General features: G+C 43.0%; 1 protein-coding gene across 1 annotated transcript in view; it reads left to right on the top strand.

The window, feature by feature from the left end:
- Positions 1–14,586, top strand: part of LOC142575589 (phosphatidylinositol 4,5-bisphosphate 3-kinase catalytic subunit alpha isoform-like) — a 36,793-nt gene extending 22,207 nt beyond the window's left edge. Inside the window, exons 11-20 of the mRNA XM_075685072.1 lie at positions 1,313–1,416; positions 2,680–2,848; positions 3,925–4,031; positions 4,821–4,942; positions 5,519–5,597; positions 7,263–7,433; positions 7,825–7,942; positions 10,058–10,209; positions 12,556–12,700; positions 14,263–14,586. Coding sequence (XP_075541187.1) covers positions 1,313–1,416; positions 2,680–2,848; positions 3,925–4,031; positions 4,821–4,942; positions 5,519–5,597; positions 7,263–7,433; positions 7,825–7,942; positions 10,058–10,209; positions 12,556–12,700; positions 14,263–14,379 — 1,284 coding nt within the window. The 3' untranslated portion in view covers positions 14,380–14,586. The remainder of the gene's footprint in view (positions 1–1,312; positions 1,417–2,679; positions 2,849–3,924; positions 4,032–4,820; positions 4,943–5,518; positions 5,598–7,262; positions 7,434–7,824; positions 7,943–10,057; positions 10,210–12,555; positions 12,701–14,262) is intronic.
- The last annotated feature ends 6,244 nt before the right edge of the window (positions 14,587–20,830 follow it).

Here is a 20,830-nt window from a genome sequence, read left to right on the forward strand (position 1 = left end):
GTGCCATTGGAAGCAGTTATGCAGTAGAACCCCGCTGATACATTTTTCAAGGGACTGCAGGAAGAAAAACGTAATAACTGGGAAAACATAACAGTGAGGAAGGGTGCAGTTCTCCACAGCAACATTAGAAACAGCTCTGAATGGCTGCCAGTATGTCTTGGCGCTCGTAGTGTGACCAGGGACAGCGGAGGCACTTGCATAATTAAAGAGTAGCTGAAGCACTTTTTAAGAAAATTGACCTTTCAGCAAATTATTATAGTTTTTCACCCCCTGTATATGAAAATCATGGTTTAACAGGCCACAAGTCGCCGCAAGTCGCTTCAGTTTAGCAAAAATGAGCTGCAGCCTGTGCAAGACACGCCGCTGCTTGGTTAACGGGTCCTAATTGCGAAGACGATGGTGATGTCACCTTCAGATTGGCGAGATGCGTGATTCGAATAGAGTGCTCACGTGACCCCTGTGTTTACGTCATCCTCGCGTGTGGTTTTTCTTCACTACGGTTGGCACTAGGGCGGTAGAGTTTTGCCAAAGGTTCGAGCGGCGATCGCGGCACTGTTGCGCACACAATCAAGAAAATAACTTCATGGGTTGAATTATACTGTAGCAGCCTGCCAAACCACCATGAATCTTCTAATTCTAAAGCCTCTTCAGTGTCCTTTTTAAGGGACGTGTACAATGTTCCGTGACAGTGGCCCGTCTCCACTCTTGATATGTTTAACCGCAATGTTTTGCACATGCTTCACCGCATAACATGGCTTTATCGCTGCAAAGCTTAGTAAAGAGAATGGGCAATTATGCAATGGCAAGAAGGACCCGGGTGGGCCCCAAAATAAATGTAGTCCTGCGCACGGTGAACTTGGCCGAGCGTGCGTAGTTCCTGGTAGGTTTTAACAGCATAGTTCCTGGTAGGTTTTAACTGATGTGCACTTCGGGTGCTTAGCCAACTGCTCTCTGCACAGTTTCTCCCGATGCTTGTGTAGCGCCTGGCTTGTGCAACTTATTTCAAACTTCGGTCACTTGTTGTAAGGAATGAGTCGCTTGTTGCAAAGTGCCGGTTGCTGGTTGCAACGTGAAAGAGCGAATTTCCCTCTGCGCTGCTAAATTTACGTGACCACCGTGCTCTAATGCAACGTGAGATGCGGGAACATCACAGAATTACGACGCAGCAAAAGGAAACATAATAGATGGTAGTCAATGAGGTTTTGGTCAGGACCTCAAAAACGTTACGTGTGTCAGCCGGAAAAACGCAACAGCAAGGAACGTATCAACAGAGTTCCATGATAATATATTGCCATTTCGTTCTTCGCCACAGGTTCTGAAGTACGAGCCATACCTCGAAAATGACCTCGGCAAGTTTCTCATCAGGCGTTCACTGCTTAACTACAACATTGGCCACTTTTTCTTCTGGCATTTGAAGTGAGTCCTTGTTCTGGATAATCTTTTTAATGTGCTTATTACATAACACTGAGGCATACAGAATTTTTCACGCCTTCATTTTTCATGTTTCACTGTTTGTTTCTGGGCCTTTTCATTGTGCTGCAGAGATGAAAGTGCTGGGGTTGTAATGCTGCCCTCTCATACTTGTCATTCTTTTTCTTTTTGCTTACTAGTTTTTATGTTGACACATACAAAAAAAGAATATGTCGGTTTGTCTGACTGCTGCAGCAAATGTTTTGTTTAAAGGCACTAACAGCTGCTTCTTAAAGGTCCTATTCTTCATGTTGAGGAGCAAACCTTATCACAAGTGTCTAGGACCTGTAGTGGTATATTGAAGACTGCACAGTTGGGTATTCGTGGTTGGGTTTGCATGGTTTGGAGTGATTTTTGCTGTAAAGACGGTCGACTCAGGACACCGATGCCGGATTTTCTGTGACATGTGGCCTTTAACTCTCTCGCGTTAATACTGACTGAGTTTAGGCCGGATAAGTGTTATTTCACAACTCTGTTTTCATTTGTTTGGCAGAAATAAGGTTGTTTATTGCTTGACGAGGTGAAGGCCAAGCTTCATTTATTTTACTTTTGCACCAATTCCTTCTGCGCCGGTGGGTCATTTTGCTGTATTTTTGGCCAGTTAGGTGCAGGAAAGGTTCCGTGAAGTTGCTCGGTTGGGTCGTTGGTTCATTTAGAGTGCAGTGTGGACCTTCTTTACCGATAAATAATTAACTAGGCCTGAATAGATGCTCCCCGAGTTTGTGATATCACAGGTAGACTGGTGTGGGAACTTCAGGGTGACATTTTCACCAGTTCTTTTTTTCTTTTATTTTTTGCATTTTTTTTTAATGTTTGCGGGCTTACCAGGTCACCAAGGCACCCCTCTTTAATGTTTTTAAGCTTAATTTCTAATGCATCCTATCTCAATTTTTCTCTCTTGTGTTCCTTTAAACCTCACCAATCAATAAAAACACCTTGGTGACTCAGTGGCTATGGTGCCGTGATGCTGAGTACGAGGTTGCGGGTTCAGTTCTTGGCCACATCAGCTGTATTTTGATGGGTTCACAATGCAAAAACACACTTGTGAACATATGTTTAGGTGCACGTTAAAAGAACACCAGGTGATAAATATTGATTGGAAGCCCCCACTACAGAGTTTCTCATAGCTCCAGTGCTGCTTTGGAATGTTAAACTACGCAAATCTATGCATCAGTCTCGCGAATTAATCAATCATTTCTGTTGGTACAGGTCTGAGATGCACGACCCCTCAGTAGCAGTCCGGTTCGGCCTGCTGCTGGAAGGTTTCTGTCGAGGCATTGGCACCCACCTGAAGTCGGTGGTGCGCCAGGTCGGTGCGCTGGAGAAGCTCACGCAGCTCACCGACTCACTCAAGGAGAGGAAGGATGACACACCAAAGGTGCGCTTTATTTCCTTCAAGCCATCACGATTTGCAGCGGGCTCTACGAATTATGTCACCTTTTCACCCACTTATCGTACGAAATTTGACAAAAGCTTGTGTTTCGTTGGACGCATATGAGTAGTGACATTCGAAGCTGAACTGAGTATACATAGTCAAATAGAGGTGGTGACGTTGAATCAAATCATTGGTGATTGACTTGTATAGCTTCTAAATACAATCCAAACTGTTCATTTGGTTTTCAAATTTTTATAACTGGCCATACATATCTAGTGCATTGATTCACATCTGTACATGGATGTCGCACTTATTTCATATAAACTTTTTTGTCCTTTCTTTGTAAATTATTGGAAAACTTTCTGAAATCATAGAAACTTTTGAACAGGAGCTGTTGAACGTGAGGATGTAGTCGAATGCCTGAGTATTCAACTAAATAACCAAACGTTTTCGAATATTTGCACATTCAAGTGTATATTTAATTATATACTCAACAGTACTGGTTGCTCCAGAAGAGCATGCCTCTGTTTAGCTGCACTTTCTTTCTTTTATGTTTTTTTCTTCCTTCTTTTAACCATTGTTGCAGCCACCTAACAGAAATCTTTGGCTTGAATAGACACTTCTATCCAAGGATGTTGGAGTAGTGAAGTGACTTTGGCTAATTTTGTTTTACTAAAGGAAGCAGCATAACATTCGAGCTCTGAATCTTTTGTTATAAGAAAACCACCAAAACTAAATCAACTGTTCTTTGTTGTTGTTGTCAAAACAAATAGCTTGTCTTTGATTGACAGAAACCTGACATAGTTGGTAAGGACTCACAATGGGATAGGCATAGCACAGACACAAGAGACATTCGCTGTTATTTCCCTTCCTGTTGTGTCTATATCTTCTATGCCTAACCTTTCAAATCACGAATAACTTGCCTTGTTGCGGACATTAGTGAAAGTTGAACCATACACTTCACTAATAAATTTTATCTTTTGAATGCTAGCGCAAGCGGTGGGCTTTATTGTCTTATGCTTATGACTTCAATTTCTTAAAGTTAGTGTGCGCACACCTTTTTTGTCTCCACTTTGCAGGAAAGACTCAAGTTTCTCATAGAGCAGTTCTCGAAGCCGGACTTTCTGGAAGCGTTGCAGCATTTTCCGTCACCCCTTAACAACAGCTGCATCCTGGGAGACTTGATGTGAGTCTACCTGCCCGCATTTGATCTTATCTTCTTGTGGCCATGTTCTATTAGTGCTCCTCGCAATAACTCAAAACGAAGCTTTCCTTGGCTCTTCTGGTGCTTAATGCAGAAATCCGAGGTGAGACGGACAAAAGACGAGGCCCGTACAAATATCTGTTTTGTCTCAAGTTTGTGCACCGAGCACCAGAAAATATGTACCAACAAGACTGAAGCTCAACCTTTCCAAATTTCTTTGGCTTCTATGTACCGTTCCCCATTATGATGGCTCAGTAGCTAAAGCATCCTGCTGCTCAGCATGAAGTCACGGATTCAATTGCCACTCACGGTGACCACATTCTGATGAGCACGGAATGTAGAAGCACTCGTGAACTTAGATTTAGGTGCACATTTAGGAACCACAGATGGCCAAAATTAATCTGCAGTCGGGCCCGGGCTGTGGCATTAGCCAACGGCTTTCTGGACTAAGAGAGCTGCCCACCTAGGGCGAAGAAAGAACACTTTCTCGCTGTTTCTCACAATAGATGTTCATTCCTACTCCTCACTCTGTGGTGTCCCTCATAGCCCTTGTGTTGGTTTGCAAAGTTAAACCCCACCAGTGAAGCTGCAACAACCACCTAAAAGACATTAATATTGTGAAATTTGTCGCAGCTCATGAGATAGTACTGGCAGTGAAAGCACGTCCTATGAATTGCTGTTGCATTTACCTGCATGCTGTGGTCGTGTCAAGGTTGTGCATTGTCAAAGTGACAGCGATTCACGCACGCACTGTGGCAATTGTCCCTGCAGCGTGAACGAGTGCAGGATACTCGACTCTGCCAAGAAGCCCCTGTGGTTGCTGTGGAAGAACCCCGACCACTTGGCGGAGCAGATTCTGGACCACCATGAGATCATCTTCAAGAATGGCGATGGTAAGATTTGTGCACTTGGCCTTAAGGTGCCCATGACTAGTTAGTATGTTTTAAGTTAATAACCACCCTGTTTAGAACATGCTGCTTTGATAATGTGGGCCAGTTATTTTGGAGCCATGTATAATGGAGAGCTGCCCAAAAATACAATCAATCAATCAATCAATCAATCAATCAATCAATCAATCAATCAATCACTTTTCATAGCAAGGCCCACTGCACAGCAATAATTCATTGTATTCAATGTGGCATCTCCACAGGTTGGCCCTCCCCTGTAGCTCAATAATCTGGTGACCAAACTTGCTGCTTTTTGAAGCACGGAATTAAGGGGCAATAATGTGATTGCTTTATTGAAAGTGTGGCTCCGAGTATATAACGGTGGTTGCTTTCTGAGGTGGGTAATTAGGAGAATTGCCGGGACAAGAAGAAAAAAAAGAAGAAGGAAGCTCATGTTATATTCGTGCAAATGCAGCATTCGGCAGTGTGGCAACTACACGAGAAAGGCGTTGCGTGCGTTTGGAAGTCCTTGTGCACTGCGAGCCTCGCTTGACATCAATTCTTTCCTGTCTCTTGTCACAGACTTGCGGCAAGACATGCTGACGCTGCAGGTCATTCGCATCATGGACAGCATCTGGCAGAAGGAGGGGCTAGACCTGAGGTGGGTGGGGTTGCAGATTATTCTTTAGCTTGACTAGGAAAGAACAACTTCTCCATTTAGACAACACAGTGAACACGGTATTATTCGACATTCAAAGATAAATTTTCGTACTGATGCTATGAGATCTGCAAATCTCCTGGAAGAATTGAAACGTTCAGTGTGGCATTTTAAACCACTAGTTTGTAGCAACACCCTCATGTTTACAGGTCGACAAATTATCACTCGTGTAATGCATCGTGAAGTTTGAAGCCAAATTTGATGAGTGGATCAGGTAGGTAATGGGATATTTGATTTACCGTCCAAAACTTTAATATAGCAAAATGTTTTATATGACTGCGAGGATAAAATCTGAAAGACAAAATTTGCCACTTACAAATGCATGTTGCACGAGGGAACACCCTGTTAGTACATCTTTCAGGAATTATTATACCTGAATGTTATACCTGACAGTTATTATACGTGACAGGTGGTGAGAAGTGTGCTTGTTACCTGCTATGTGTGTGTAAGAACATGACTGGAACCATTATTCCCACCGCATGACCGGGTCACCAGCTCACAGAAATGTTGTAAAAATGAAACAAGATGGAGCGGTGTACTGTGTTGCTACAAAAATGAAATTACAGCGTTTCCCGCACTTTAAGCCGATCTCAGTGTGCTGTCAGCTTAGATCATTTCTTGTGAGTTGTGGCTTCAGAAGGTGCGTACAAGCTTTGCAACAATTTTCTGCTGTGAGATGCGCTGTCGTTAACATCTGCTGGCATTGCAGCATGAAAGTGGCAAAGAAGCAGACGCGGTGCATTTGCCAAGGTTCTCCTGTGCCACTTTGTACTGACCCTTGCTTCAGGCACTGAATCACGAAAATAGAAGAACTGTTTTCAAGAATTTCTTTCTTGCTTTCTTAGCCATGGAAAGGGACCCTAAGAATACTGTAGATTCTGCAGTAATACGAAAATAAATATATTATTTTCTTTGGTACTTGTATTGGGCAGTGGAAACAATACTTTCTTTCTTTCTTTCTTTTTGTTAATTTCAGACATGTAGGTACATTGGAGTACATAGTATCAATTGCATATCACGTGGCTGAGGAGTTTGGAAAGAAAGTCGCAGCTATGCAGCTTGACACTGCTCCCATCCCCTAAATCTAAAAAGAAGTACGTCAACGGTGGTGGAAACCTCACAAAATAACGACCAGAACAGAGTGCCACACATTGCTCAAAGAAATGTTTACAAACAACGTGTAAGCGACAGGATCAAACAACAGGAGATAAAAAAGCGAATGTCTTAACAAGAAAAGCACGACAGTGGTTTAAACACTTACAAGGTTTCTCGTAACTTTCCAGCAAAGTACTTCTGCTCTTCTGCGAATGTCACTAGAAAAAACTCTGAAATTTTTACAGGGAACAATCGCAGCCTTGTTTCATGAGAAAAAAAAAACACCTAGTAGACCGCTGTATTGCTCACAATAAGTTTTCCCATGGTAGGGTTAAATGTGAAGGCCTGCAAGGTGCTCCACGAGAACGGCAATGTGGGCTTGTTAGCAGGTTACTCGATCTCCTTGTGGTAACAGTTTAGGGAAACGAAAGTCGTATGGAAACTTACAGAGATCAGTGAGAATACGCGGCGATTTCCTCAGTTTGCACAGTGACAATTTCGTTTGACTCGCAGGATGATGCCGTACGCATGCCTGTCGACGGGCAAGCACGTAGGCATGATAGAGGTGGTGCGCAATGCCAAGACGGTCATGAACATCCAGAAAAAAGGGGGCCGCATGGCCGCCTTCCAGGTGGACTCCACGCAGCTCCACAAGTGGATCAGGGACAAGAATAAGGGGGACCGGTGAGTGTGTGTTGCCGACACCTTGTGGACAAGCTGCCTTTGTGAGCTGAACTGCCCCCACAGTTTGTGCCAAATGCACGTGGCGGCTCAATGGCTGTGGCATTCTGCTGCTGAGCGTGAGTTTGTGGTTTCTGTTTCCGGCCACCGTGGCCCCATTTCATTAGGGGCAGCGAAAGTCATGAGGGTGTGAGAGTAGCAGTATTTGGTTGCTAGTAACTCAACTTGTGCAAGTCAAAATCTTCTCGCTGGGAAATAACAGGCATGAGGGAATGGCCTTTAATGCCACACAAATGTCACGCCTTTCGTGAAAGGTTTTGTGGCTCCTTGTGACTCGTGATGAATTTTCTGAGCTGTTCCTTCTTTTTTTTTTTTTTTCTCCGCCAACCCTCAGGTACAAGCAGGCGATCGAGACCTTCACGCTGTCCTGTGCCGGCTACTGCGTGGCGACCTTCATCCTTGGCATTGGGGACAGAAATCCAGACAACATCATGGTCAATGAGGAAGGCCAGGTGACCAATCCCTCATCTTTTAGGTGGAAAAGCAGCTCCTTTGCGTGTTTGTCAAAGACAAACTAATATGTTCTTTGCATTTGTGTGCCACCATGTTGAATGCGAGTAGTTTATTCATTGATAGTTACATCATCATTAACTATCATTAGCAATTCAAAAAGGGGACAAAGCGTGAGGCAGTGTGTTTTGAAGCATGTTGCGCTCATGTTGTGTGCTGCGCGTGCTGTCTGGTGTCAAAGGCCTAGTCAGGTGGCTTTTAGTGCCGCCTTTTGCCTTGGCACCAAGACAAACAGCTCTTGAGCGTTGTTTTGTCAATAAACAAATAAACAAACAAACAAATGACACTAGGGCTTGTGTAATTCTGCCTTGTTCTTTGACCTTTTTCCATTCAGTTTGCAATGATTGATGTGAACAAAGTAGTGTAATTACCACAGGGCCAACAGACTATAAAGCTAATAGCAAGCGTGTGGGAAATTAACTGTTCTTGCAACTGAAATGTAGAAACAATAAGAAAGAGGGAAATTGAAGTGACCAAAATGACAACCGAGCATTGGTGAGAGACAAACCCTCACCTTCTCCATTACATGTGCAATGCTCGTGCAGCACATCCAGCACATTCCATAATTCCGTAATTTTTCCATTTCCCATTCCGTAATTTTTCCCACCTCAAATGAGCACCTGATGTGTTACCAGCGACAAAGGTTCAGACATTGAGCCGTTCATGCAATAAAGTTCGTATCTTTCTCTTTCTCTCTACCAGTTGAGCTACGGCGATGGCTCTGCCCACTCTCCTGGGTGTTTGTGCTGTATATGTGTACTAGACCTAGCCCTGCAAGTAGGCCGTTTTAGAATAGGGGCACCCATGGACCTAGGGCACCCATTCGCAGGGTGCCTCTATCAAATAGCATCTCTCAAGTGTGCATGCACAAAACACAAGTTGCTTCCTTGGGTCAGGGAGCACTTAGGAGCAAGAGCCGCTGTCAGGCCACATGGCCTTTAGCTCTTGTTTCCTCTTTCCGTGACAAAGAAAGAAAAATAAACTTGGTTCAAATGCGAAATTTCAAATATGGTGTGTGTTGTCCCTAAGCTCTGCGTAAGCAGACGTGGCAGCATCCATCAAAGTGATGGCTCTCACCTTAGCACCAAATCTGACCTGGCTTCTGAGTAACACTTAACATTTGTAAGAAGCATATGATGATGTGGGCTATTGCTTTGTTTCATATCACGGTGGTTTGAAAGGTGATATGGATGACAGTTTTGGAGACAGGTTGTTGATGTGAGAGTCGTAGGCCTAAAGTGGGAAAATTTCAGCTGGCGTATCCTAATCCGAGTTGGCTTCGCTGATGACGGCAACTGCTTTGCATCGATCTCTCTTCAGTGTAACAAGTGTACATCTTGTATCAATTCACAATTTCGTTTATCAAGCAGCATTTCTAAATTTCATTCAGCAGCCATAAGGGCGCCGCAAGCACATGACGCTGATGTAAGCCGGGGGCAGTATACTAAAACGTGTCTGTGCCGGCACACTTCAGGAACGCAAGCAAGATAATTGCAATCATGCAATCAAAATAAGGAACGTGAATACAGGAAATAACAAGACAGCGTATCAGTCACCAATAGCTTCACCTAATCGCCTTTGTATACCTTTAGGGCACTTACATCAAGCATACGGTATGTACTCATGTAAGCGCTGCACCCACGACTTGGCGGCCCAAAATTTTCAAAAAGAACAAATTTCCGTCAGAGAAGCAATTGCGTTCGGTGCCCCAATGTCGGGCATGCGTATTTCGAATTTTTTCGTGCTGTGCATGGTGAGAGCTGCACATTGGACCTCTGATGCAACGGTACATTAGGGGATCTGGGGTGCGCAGTAGTTGCCAGCTGTGCCGGCACCAATATGACCAAAACGTTCGGTTCCATGTAAGGGCTGCAGCTTGTCAAAACTGTGAAAGAAATAAGGTGCGATCCTTACACAAGTCTATGTGGTACTTGCATGGAAAGTGCACGGACTGGAAGCAGGAAGTTCTTTTGCAAACCGTGTTCCGTCACAGAAGCTTGCCCACTGCGCCGCCTTCTGAAAGGGCCATTAATGTATTCTCTCTTTGGCTTTCACAGATCTTCCACATCGACTTTGGCCACTTCCTTGGCCACTTCAAGAAAAAGTTTGGCATCAATCGCGAGCGCGTGCCCTTTGTCCTGACGGAGGACTTCCTGCACGTCATTGCAAGGGGCCAGGAGAACCCGCGGAAGAGCAAAGAGTTTCAGAGGTGAGCTGCCACCGACGCCATTTCCCGACATTTTTCAGGGCAAATGTCTGTTGAATCGACACTAAAAATGCAACAGTCATTCAGCTTTGACTGGCTTAAGACCTCTGTCTGCTGCTTTTCTGTTCATTTATGCCTTGTCTCCTAATACTTTTATTATTGGAAATTTCACATGTTGTCGTTGTTGCTTTATTAATTCTAGTCATCATGCACAGGAGGTCCCATTTCAGTTTCTAACTATGGGACCTCCTTCTGTATATACGTACATATCATGTAATTATCCTCATTTTTGTCCTAAATAAACTGATTGTGATTCTGAGTCTGATTCATGTAGTGGAAAAGGGCTGATTACTCTAGTGCAGGAAATAGTGCAGGATGAACTTTTCTTGAATAAGATGCGTGTTGCCTAAACTCCACAACGATGCATGGATTTCAAGGTACTCTCTCAGATTTGGTCAATTATAGTGCAAGAAATGCTTTCGAAACTTTGCTAGGACGACCTTCCGGTCCCCTCTGAATGCACTGTAGCCCTTCTTTGCTGATAAACATTTGAACAGTTAAGAGGAAGCTTTAGCTCGGGTGCTCAAATCTAAATACATGGAAAAGGAGAATTCGTTTTCTTCGGCAACCACTGCACCAAATTTGGCGAGTTTTGTTGCATTTAAAGGAAAAAATTATAACCTACTGACTACTAGTTTTAAATTTTTGATTTAGGTAGTTGGTTTTTTATTAAAATGTGGTGAAAATTGAAAATTTTAGCATAACGAAACTATCAAGTTTACAACACTGTAACTCAGCAATGAAAAATTATATCACAATTATGTGAATTGAATCTAACAGTACATCTAAAGCAGACAAAATTGATATGTTACACATAAATCTAACAAAATTAAGTACTATGGAATTACAGCTTTTGCGGAACCCTTGTACATAGCGTAACAAATTTACGTAATATATAAAATGACATATTAAATTTGTCCACTTTGAATGTTCTAATAGATGCTGTTTACACAACCGGGATATCTGTTCTTGATGCAGAGCTACTAATTTATAAAGTTAGTGCTTCTGTTTTTCTCAAACTTTCGTATTTTTGAAAATCTTTTTAACAAGGTTCAGGCCCTAAATCGAAATTCCGCTTCCAACATTCACTAGAATTGTATTTTCTCTCTCAGATGCAACAAATTTAATTAATATCGGTCCAGGAGTTATCTCAGAAAAACGTTTTTTGCGTTTTACATGTATTTGAATAGGCCGCATCAGAGTTGGGCCCGAGCTAAAGCTTCCTCTTAACCAAACCAGCATAGATGATGTCAAAAGTCAATGACATCATGGCAAGCTGATGCGGTAGTTTCAAGGGGTCGCTGCCGAGAGCCACTCGGTTTCGCGTCTTTCCTGGCTTGCCAAGGCTCCTGATGTTGCAAGAATAGCTGCCGTGCCGTTGGAGAAACATAATTTACTAGCGCAACCCCACTTGATACTTCTCTTTGGCGTCTTCTTTAAGTGCTCATGATATGGTTTTCGTGTAATTCTCCCGGAAACTGTAATAGAGCTGTAATCCCCCCTGTAATAGTAAAATCAAGTGAAGTGAATGTTTGCGTAAGTTGGAATTGTGCAGAACCGATGTCACCGAATTCGGGATTGGCCCAGTGGACAACAGCCTGCAGCATCGCGACAGTGTGGGGCTGATACTGATATCGTCAGTGAAGATTTTTGTTGAGTTTATCATGAGCAGCTTATGAGCGCAAGTAAAAGACAAGGAGAAAGAAAGCAGCAGGATGAGCGCTTCCTTTGTACTTCTTGTGCTGATAATCTGTCACCATGACTCACCAACTAGCCCATACTGATAAGCACTCTGCTTATCAGCATCTAAGAAAACTTGTAGATTTATAAATCAGTGTAAAAAATATTATAACTGGTCCCAGCACTGAACCTTCAGCTCCATACACAATTGCACAGGATCGGATAGGTTTTGAATGAGTCATCAAAAGATTTTACAGCATTGCTAAGGATTACTGAGGTTTAAACAGCTTGTATTTGCTTTTTACAACCCTGTCCAAAGTGAGTACAACAGAACTTGCAAAAAACTAACAAGTGCAGTTTGTGTGTGTGCGTGTGTGTGTGCGTGTGCACGCGCACACGCGCGCGCGTTTCATTTCTTCGCTTTTGTGCCTGTCAGAAAATATCTCAGTTGGAAGCCTTGATGAGTGAACACTCTTTCTTTTTTTTTTTTTTGTCTTAGGAAATGCGTACTGTCAGGCTTGTTAATTACAGCGATATAGATCCGTGCTGTAGCCTTACACGTGGCATGTGTGTTGAACTAAAAGCACAACCTCTCTGTCTTTACTACAGCTTTCAGGAGCTTTGCGGCAAAGCTTACCTCCTGCTTCATCGGCATGCCAACCTGCTCATCACATTGTTCACCATGATGTTGTCAACGGGAATCCCCGAGTTGCAGTCCATCGATGACATTGGCTACCTTCGCAAGACACTGCAGGCAAGGCTCAGCCTACAGTAACCTTCAGGCTGCAGCCCTCTTAGAGCTGTGCTGATATACTTTCATAAATTGTGCAGTAATCTGAGAGTTAATTAAGCAGAAGAGCAGTACCTGTTCCCTTGCTTGGCTTTGAGCTAAGCCTAAAATTACAATAACAAGATAATCATAGCTATAAACGATAGAAACAAGCCATAACAAGTCAAATTATTGGAACAGCTACCGCTAATCAGTTTTTGTAGTATAATAAAAGTAAATAATAATATTATTATACTGATAAGTTTATATTTTGAATGAGAAAAAGTAAAAAAATATCTTGGTAAAGCTTTTCATAATACAGGGTGTTTTTTTTTTTTAGCTGCACCAAATTTTTAAAATGAGAAAAATGTAAATCGCAGTAACACTATGTTTACCATTCGAGTGTGCGGATAGGCAGCCTCTAGATGCAGAGGAATTTCTGCAGTTACATGTGTAATTAGCTAAGTTACAGTAATTAACTTTGTAATTATCAACAATTAGTAGCTACAGCAAATGAGTACTTTGGGGCTCACCTCGACGCTACCTATCCCAACGATCGAATTTTGAATAGCGGATTTCATGTGGGAGCTACGTGAACAAATGGTTCCCCTTGGCAGGCTCCTTGAAACTGAAACCGGTGGGAAAAAAAGCATCTGTATCATCGGTGTCGCTGCCTTCCCATCTTTCATCACGTCTTGCACACATAAATGCGGAAATTGCTCTGTGCCTAGAGGTTGCCTATCCATAAACTCGAATGGTAAACATAACGCTACCGCGATTTATATTTTTCTAATTTAAAAAATTTGATGCAGCTAAAGAAAATACTGTGTATATCAAAGCCTTCTGCAATAACTTACGTTGGGCGTAGAAAGGTTACAGCATTTCACTTGCTCAGCTACCAACCATATCGCATTCAGGTATATGGCATGTGAGTAGGCCCACTGGTTTATTCTTTAGTACAGGCACTCCCGCACAGTCTTTGTTGTGGTGCCGACCAGCGCCCCGCCCCCTCTATGCTCACCACAGTTTAGCTGCCAGGGATGCCTAAATTCCTTCATTGTAGAGGGAAGTTCATTGTAGTGGTCTTTGCTGTAGAGGCATTCACAATACACACGTAAGGTTAAGTATTTGGCCGGGACATATGAAATCCTTCACCATACAGGTCATTTCATCGTAAAAATCCAAACCAGAGAAAAGTTCGCAGGAAGATGAAAGCTTGAAGTGATTAACAAATGTCACTGGAGCCCAATTCTTGCCCTGTCGGAAATCAAACTCATGGCAGCTTTAGTTTGTGGTTATTCAACCTTTATAGATTCGCAACCACAAATGTCTGATGAATGGCCACGAATAATTCCCGCGACATTCCTTGTTCAACCACTGTTATTAATTTGTTTGTAGAAGCATTTTACCGTGCCTGCGGGCCAAGTGAAGTTGTTGCAGTGCTGGGGTAATCGGATTTTCGTGATAGCAGGTGCCTTCATGCTTCTTTGGTGCAATAGAACAGGTCAATGTTGGGGTCGATCAAACCACCCATTTCTCACTCACAGGTTGAGAAGCCGGAGGAGCAGGCACTGGAGTACTTCCAGAACCAGTTCTTTGAGGCATACGGCGGTGCCTGGACTACGAAAGTGGACTGGTTCTTCCACAGTGTCAAGCACTTCTAGCTGCAGTGTGGAACAGACGTGCGCATGGACGCGGGGTGTGAAGTGGTGTTGTGCAGGACGTCACTGTGCGACTGCAAGAAGAGGACTTGAAACAGAATACCGGTGTCAGTGTGGCTTGTGAATTCTTCCTCCTCCTCTTCGTTCAGAGCTTGCCATTAGCGTGCTCCAATAAAACACCTCTCAAGAAGGCTCGTCCTCGCTGCGAAAGTGATAAGCTTTTTCACTTTTCTTTAACGCTGTGCCTTGTTGGGCCAGGCTTCTCCGATGGAGCAATACACATTCTGCTGTGGTTGGTACTACGAAAGAAGCACGGATCTGTCACAGCTTTACTTGGCATGACTGTACTACCCAACTCGTGTACGGCTGAGCTACCCGACTTGCAAATGTGTCGGGTCATGATTGCATTCTGTGTAGTGACCGAGGTCATGGACATGTTCACAGTTGCATTCAACTTTAGTGTCTGAACCGCCTGGTGCACAAACATGTTCGTCATTTTAATAGAGGTGACAGTTGGGTGAGTCAGTGCGAATTCATAGCTCCAAGCTGTACAGCAGTGGAGGTGCAGAGAAAGAGAGTGGATGAATTGAGTGCACGTTTGCTTCATTTCTGTGTGTACCGTCTGTCGCATTAGTTCCTTGCTGTTTGTTACGGTTGAATTCAGCATAACTGTACTTGCTTTGGTTACTGCCTTGCTAGTTTGGTACTGTGCCAAGAGCAAATGGCAGTCAATTTAATATGTAGAAGGTAGAGGTGACGATCACATAGCACTGTGCAGTTCACAACAAAAGTTTGTGGAATTTGGATGTTGTGAGAAAGTCTAACTTTAGCCCAGCTTTAGTTTTCAGCCAGTAAAACAGTATAACACTGTGTTGGTTATCATGTAAATTAGTTCAGGTAGCAAATCTAAAATCCAGGCTGTATGCCCAGGCTTAGGAAGCATTCAGTCTCTTTCTCTTTTTTTTTCAGATCCTGTGTCTCGTAAGACACTGTTTCCAACTGAAACTTTTACTGATATGCTCTCAACCAACCCACCCTTGTGTTAACACAATGGGAATGGATTTTCTTGATTGCACAAAGGGATGGTAGACTTTGCCAGTGTTAACACACATTTGCTTTTTATATATAATGTTGCTGTTAATGATGGTTTGTCGTGTTGTTCAATTAGGTTGTTACATCAGGCATTTCAGTGAAGACTTGAAGTATTTCTTAGAACTGTGCTGTATAGAGAGGCCTTACTTCTCTGGCCTCTCTATACAACACAGTTCTAAGAAATAGTTCAAGTATAATGAATAACCAGACAAGGGAACATGAGTTCAAGATTGCAAGTCAGCCTCTAGAGTCTGTGAAGGAGTACATTTACCTAGGTCAACTGATCACAGGAAACCTTGACCATGAGAAGGAAGTTCACAGAAGAATAAAAACGGGTTGGATCGCATACCGCAGACATTGCGAGCTCCTCACTGGAAGCTTACCGTTATCATTGAAAAGAAAAGTATACGATCAGTGCCTTTTGCCGGTGCTGGCATATGGGGCAGAGACTTGGAGACTGACAAAGAAGCTTGAGAACAAATTAAGGACCGCGCACAGAGCGATGGAACGAAGAATGCTAGGCATAACTTTAAAGGACAGAAAGAGAGCGGTTTGGATGAAAGAGCAAACGGTATAGACAATATTCTAATAGACATTAAGAGAAAAAGATGGCGCTGGGCAGGTCATGTAATGCGCAGATTAGATAACCGTTGGACCATTAGGGTGACGGAATGGGTACTAAGAGAAGGGAAGCAGCAGTAGAGGATGGCAAAAGACTAGGTGGTGCGACGAAATTAGGAACTTTGCGGGTACTAGTCGGAATCGGTTAGCGCAGGACAGGGGTAATTAGAGGTCGCAGGGAGAGGCCTTCATCGTGCAGTGGACATAAAATAGGCTGATGATGATTTCTCTGGCAGCACATTATTTATGCAGCCAGACATTAAAGATCAACTCTAACTAAAAGTCACTTTATTAACTATTCGATTCATTACTTCAAGGAAAACAGCAAAAATGTAAGCATTTGCGCCATGCCAACTTGTTTGGAATACGACCAGTTTGGAGGTTCTCATCCTGAAAAATCTGCCACTCTGTACCACATAATTTTATCCACACGTTCCATGGCATTCTACATAATTTCACCTCATAGTGGATGAAAAGGCCTCTGGAAAAATAGCAAGCATGATGTGAGTGCATTTTACTGCAGATGAATATCTATAATCTATTGCTGGTCTCAAGATATCCAACAAGTGATGGTAACCTTTTGATAGCAGCCTGTCATCTTTAATGCAATTATATAACAGTTACATCGTGAATTTCGTGTTATTAAAGAATCAATCTGTGATTCTAACAGTTTATGCCTGCCAGGGTAGGTCGCTACAAGAAGAAAAAGAAACTCTCTATTTCTTTTAAAAGGCTTACCTGAAATTTTCACTTGACATCCACCAGATTCCGAGTTCGTTGCAGTTTGGAAATTACACAATACAAGAAATGCGCACAACCTTCAAGAAGTACCTCGTAGGCTGTAATATCTGTTCCCCACTTTAAATAGCGGACTGCCTTCTTATGCTGCAGCATTGAAAGCATGGAGACTCTCATCAGAGATTAATCTCTTTTATGTTGAAGCAGCACAAGAACAAAAGACGGAAACAGATGACGGAAGCACTTTATGGTGTCTTAAGTTTAAAAATGGTGTCACCTTTGTTTGTCATGTTGCCGTCTTTCCTGCTCCTATTTGTTATTTCTCAGACTAGTCCAGCGTCTTTCTTTCAGTCCTTGTGGCCCCAAAATAATGGTGTCATCCTAATTGTAGAGAACAATGTATGATTCCTGAAGGCTTTCCTACAAGATATTCAGCACCCTACCCCCCCCCCCCCTGCAAAGGCAGGTTTTGAATATGTTGCTGGGTTGCACACTAAAAGAAAATGGCCATAGAAGATTTAAAAGTATCCAATAAAGGTAGTGTAGGCCACAGGTCAGAACAGTAGTCAAGAAAGTAGTCAAACATCAGGTACGATTATTGTTATTGATATCATTGCTATTAACAGTTGTTATTGCTGCTTTTTCTCCCGATATTATAACGGCACCATTGCGCATATTCCTCAATGCAAGAGCTATCGGATTTACATCAATGAGTGATTTCCAAATTCACACGCCTGCTACAATTGTTACACGGAAATCAATTGGGTGTTCCCTCTCATTATGGCACACCCTGTACAAATCTTGGAAAAACAGCAACTTACTAAGAAACATTTTCATTTGTTAATGCTGATAAATTCGTCATTGTATTTTTTGCTCAGTGGTTATGGCCTTCCAAGGAATGGAAACAAAAACCCGAGAGGCTAAATTGTCTCCATGCATCAGCCTTGCGACTAGATTACTTGCGGACAACTTTCTGTGACATTGAATGGAAAGCTACGGGGGCCGAGTGTCTGCACACGCGTTGCTGCACCAAGTAGTTTGGCAGCATTTGACAAGTACTCTCGGTTTTTTGGAAGAGACACCAAATCAGTGTAGCTTCCGTGTGCGACAGTTTGGCATCTGCCTAATGCGGAAGAGAAAACCAAAAATAATTCCGATTTAATGCTTGGCAGCGTATTTGGTCTTATTTTACTGTTGTAAATATGTTTGTTTCCTCTGCCCCAGCTCATTTTAATGTGCACGAGAATGTGGGACATTTTAATTTTTTTCAGAAGCGATGGAGTGCTTTGTATTTGTAGCTTTCCCTCCATCGGCACAGAAAGTTGTCTACGAGAGTGGAACGCTGAAATTTTATTGGCAAGAGCCTCTGCCTTGAACAAGCTCAAGATGGATCACTTGGCCAATCTGCAGACCTCTGAGCACAAGGAAACAGAAGTGAAGGCACCTAAACATTTCCATGTGTTGAAGGCTGTGCAGTGAATAATACATTCTTTAGACTAAATTTTCACTTTCAAGACCACTGAGGTAACCTTTATGCCTAGGCAAAAACTTGGGTGAAGGAAAACAGTTTCACAGCAACAGCTGGTAACAGTGCTTCGTACCAGTTTTCACGGTCATCATCATTGTTGCATTTTCTTATTTTCTTCACATAAGAGGTCACCAGGGAAAAAAAAAAAAAAAGAATAAGGCTTACCACCCAGGATGTGGCAATGAATACACAAAGGTTGAGCCATTAACAACATTAGGTAGTGTCATTGTCATGCCACTGCCATGTGTCATCGTGAGGCAGGCAAGTAGCACCGTTCTGGGTAACACTTTTGGCAGACCTTAGGGTTAACACACACAAGGCTCAGTGGCCCAGTACAATTATTTGATTGCAAAAGTGCCCATACCCCAGAATCGGTATGTACCACCAACATCTAGGCTCTACATCTCTACATCTGGTGCCGTCAACAGCGGATGTGGGTGTCCTCAAAACTCCAGAAGCAGGCGATTCACGTTAGACATGCAATGGGCTGCAGCACATGTTGCTGCTACCACTTTCTGTAGCTCGCTCCACGTTGTGGAGGCAGCTTCCTTTCGAAAGGTTTCACGCATCACATAGTTGGACAAAATTAAATCATGTCACAGTTCCAGGAAAATGGACGCGCTGCTGTTTTAACCCTCATGCTGTCAGTAAAGCGACGGGATTGACTCGCAAGCTGCCGCGGTCATAGCATGCGAATCGTAACCTGAAGTGTCAACACACCATTGCAATGGTGTCAACACACCATTGCAATGATCTACATATGTTGAGTATACATAAAATAGCATTTACTTTACCCCTGCCGAAATCACGTTATGCAGAAAATGTGAGACACCGAGATAAGCAAACAACGAGAACATTCTCGGTAATGCGAGTCTCAGCAATGCTAACTACATAATTTGTCAACTTGGTGCTGCAGACAAACAAGGCTCTCCCTGAAATTTCACAATGTCTATGCGTCGTATCACGCTGACGTCAGGCCTCCGCAGTCCATTTTTGGAGCATGCTGTCTAATGCTTACCCTAACTGGCTTTCAGTGGCAAAAAGTTGGCCTAAAAAAATCTGTGGCCATACTTCACACCACTACGATGGTGAACGAAGAAGTCTGAAGAAGCACATGCCACTAAAACCACCTTATGTTGTTGGCAGTTGATGAGAAAAACCTTTGATTCATTGCCAAAAACGCCAGTGCGAATTTTTTGTGCCTTTTCTCTGACATTTGTTGTTCAGGTGCACATAATGTAATCCTTTTAACTTCACTGAAATTATATGGACCAGAAACAGTTAACGAGGTGTCTAGCATTGGGGAAGATGTAGAATAGTCGCAAAATCTGCCAGTCCTGGAAGAATGGGGCACATCTGTTCTGGTTGATTTTTAATACAGGTTAATATGGTGAGGCCAACGACATGTCAGAAATATTAATTTACTGCCAAACGCTGAAAATCAGTTTATCTTAAATCCTGGACTCTCAGCTATGAATCAGTCAAATAGTTAGGTTAAAGAGTGGTGCACACTCACACGTAAGAGCAAGGGCTTCCCTCTGGCGTGCATGTGTGTTCGGGGGATTTTATATCTAGGTGGTTGCCTTGCTCATTTGTAGATATGAGCCAGCCAGGTACATTCTGTTCGAAATGCGTCGATATCAAAGAAAGCATGGCGAAGACAAGACGAACCTGGCCAACAATGCGTATGCAAGCTAGCCAGCTGATACGAGTGTTGGCACCTTATTGTTCAAGGGACATTAATTAGCAACCAATTGGTAAAGCATCCTTCCAAAATGTGATTTTTCATTAATTAATTTTGCAATAGTGTTATGAAAGGAGAAAATTATTCCTAAACTTTTCCCCTTTTCATTTTTACATAAAAAATATGAAACATACATGTTGGTACAGCAGTGACATCGCAAATTTGAAAGTATTTTCTCCTACTTGGGATGTTCTGCCGAAGGAAAAGTTCTCACTAAGTTGAATCTTTGGTTCTCTTAGAATGCAATGTAGTGCTTCTGGACCGAAAGTAGTGCTGCCAAAACCCACAACATCACAGCAAACTTGTAGAACTTAACTGCGAGCTCATCACCCATCTTTTATTTTTGTACCTTTTCTGGCTTGCCAAGCCACCTCTATAAGTGGCCTTTCCACTATTGCAGAATTCTAAGTTACCAACATTACTCAACTTAATATTCCTCTGCACCGTCCCTTTCAAGAACTATGCAGCAAATACAAAATCAAATACAAAACCTGACATCCCAAAACGATTTGGTGGGCTGTGGAACAACGTAGTGGCAGTCCCCAGATTAATTCCAACCGTCCTGGGTTTTCTTTACCATCAACCTACGCCTAAGCACACCAGTGTATTAGTGTTCTGGCCCACATATAAATGCACTCGACACAGGTGGAATCGAACCTGCAACCTTGCACTCGGTGGCAGGACGCCGTAGCCACTGGGCCACATGAGCGCGTGCCTTCTTCACTATCGTC

The sequence above is a fragment of the Dermacentor variabilis genome, chromosome 3 (genome assembly GCF_050947875.1).
Source record: "Dermacentor variabilis isolate Ectoservices chromosome 3, ASM5094787v1, whole genome shotgun sequence".
Taxonomy (NCBI): domain Eukaryota; kingdom Metazoa; phylum Arthropoda; class Arachnida; order Ixodida; family Ixodidae; genus Dermacentor; species Dermacentor variabilis.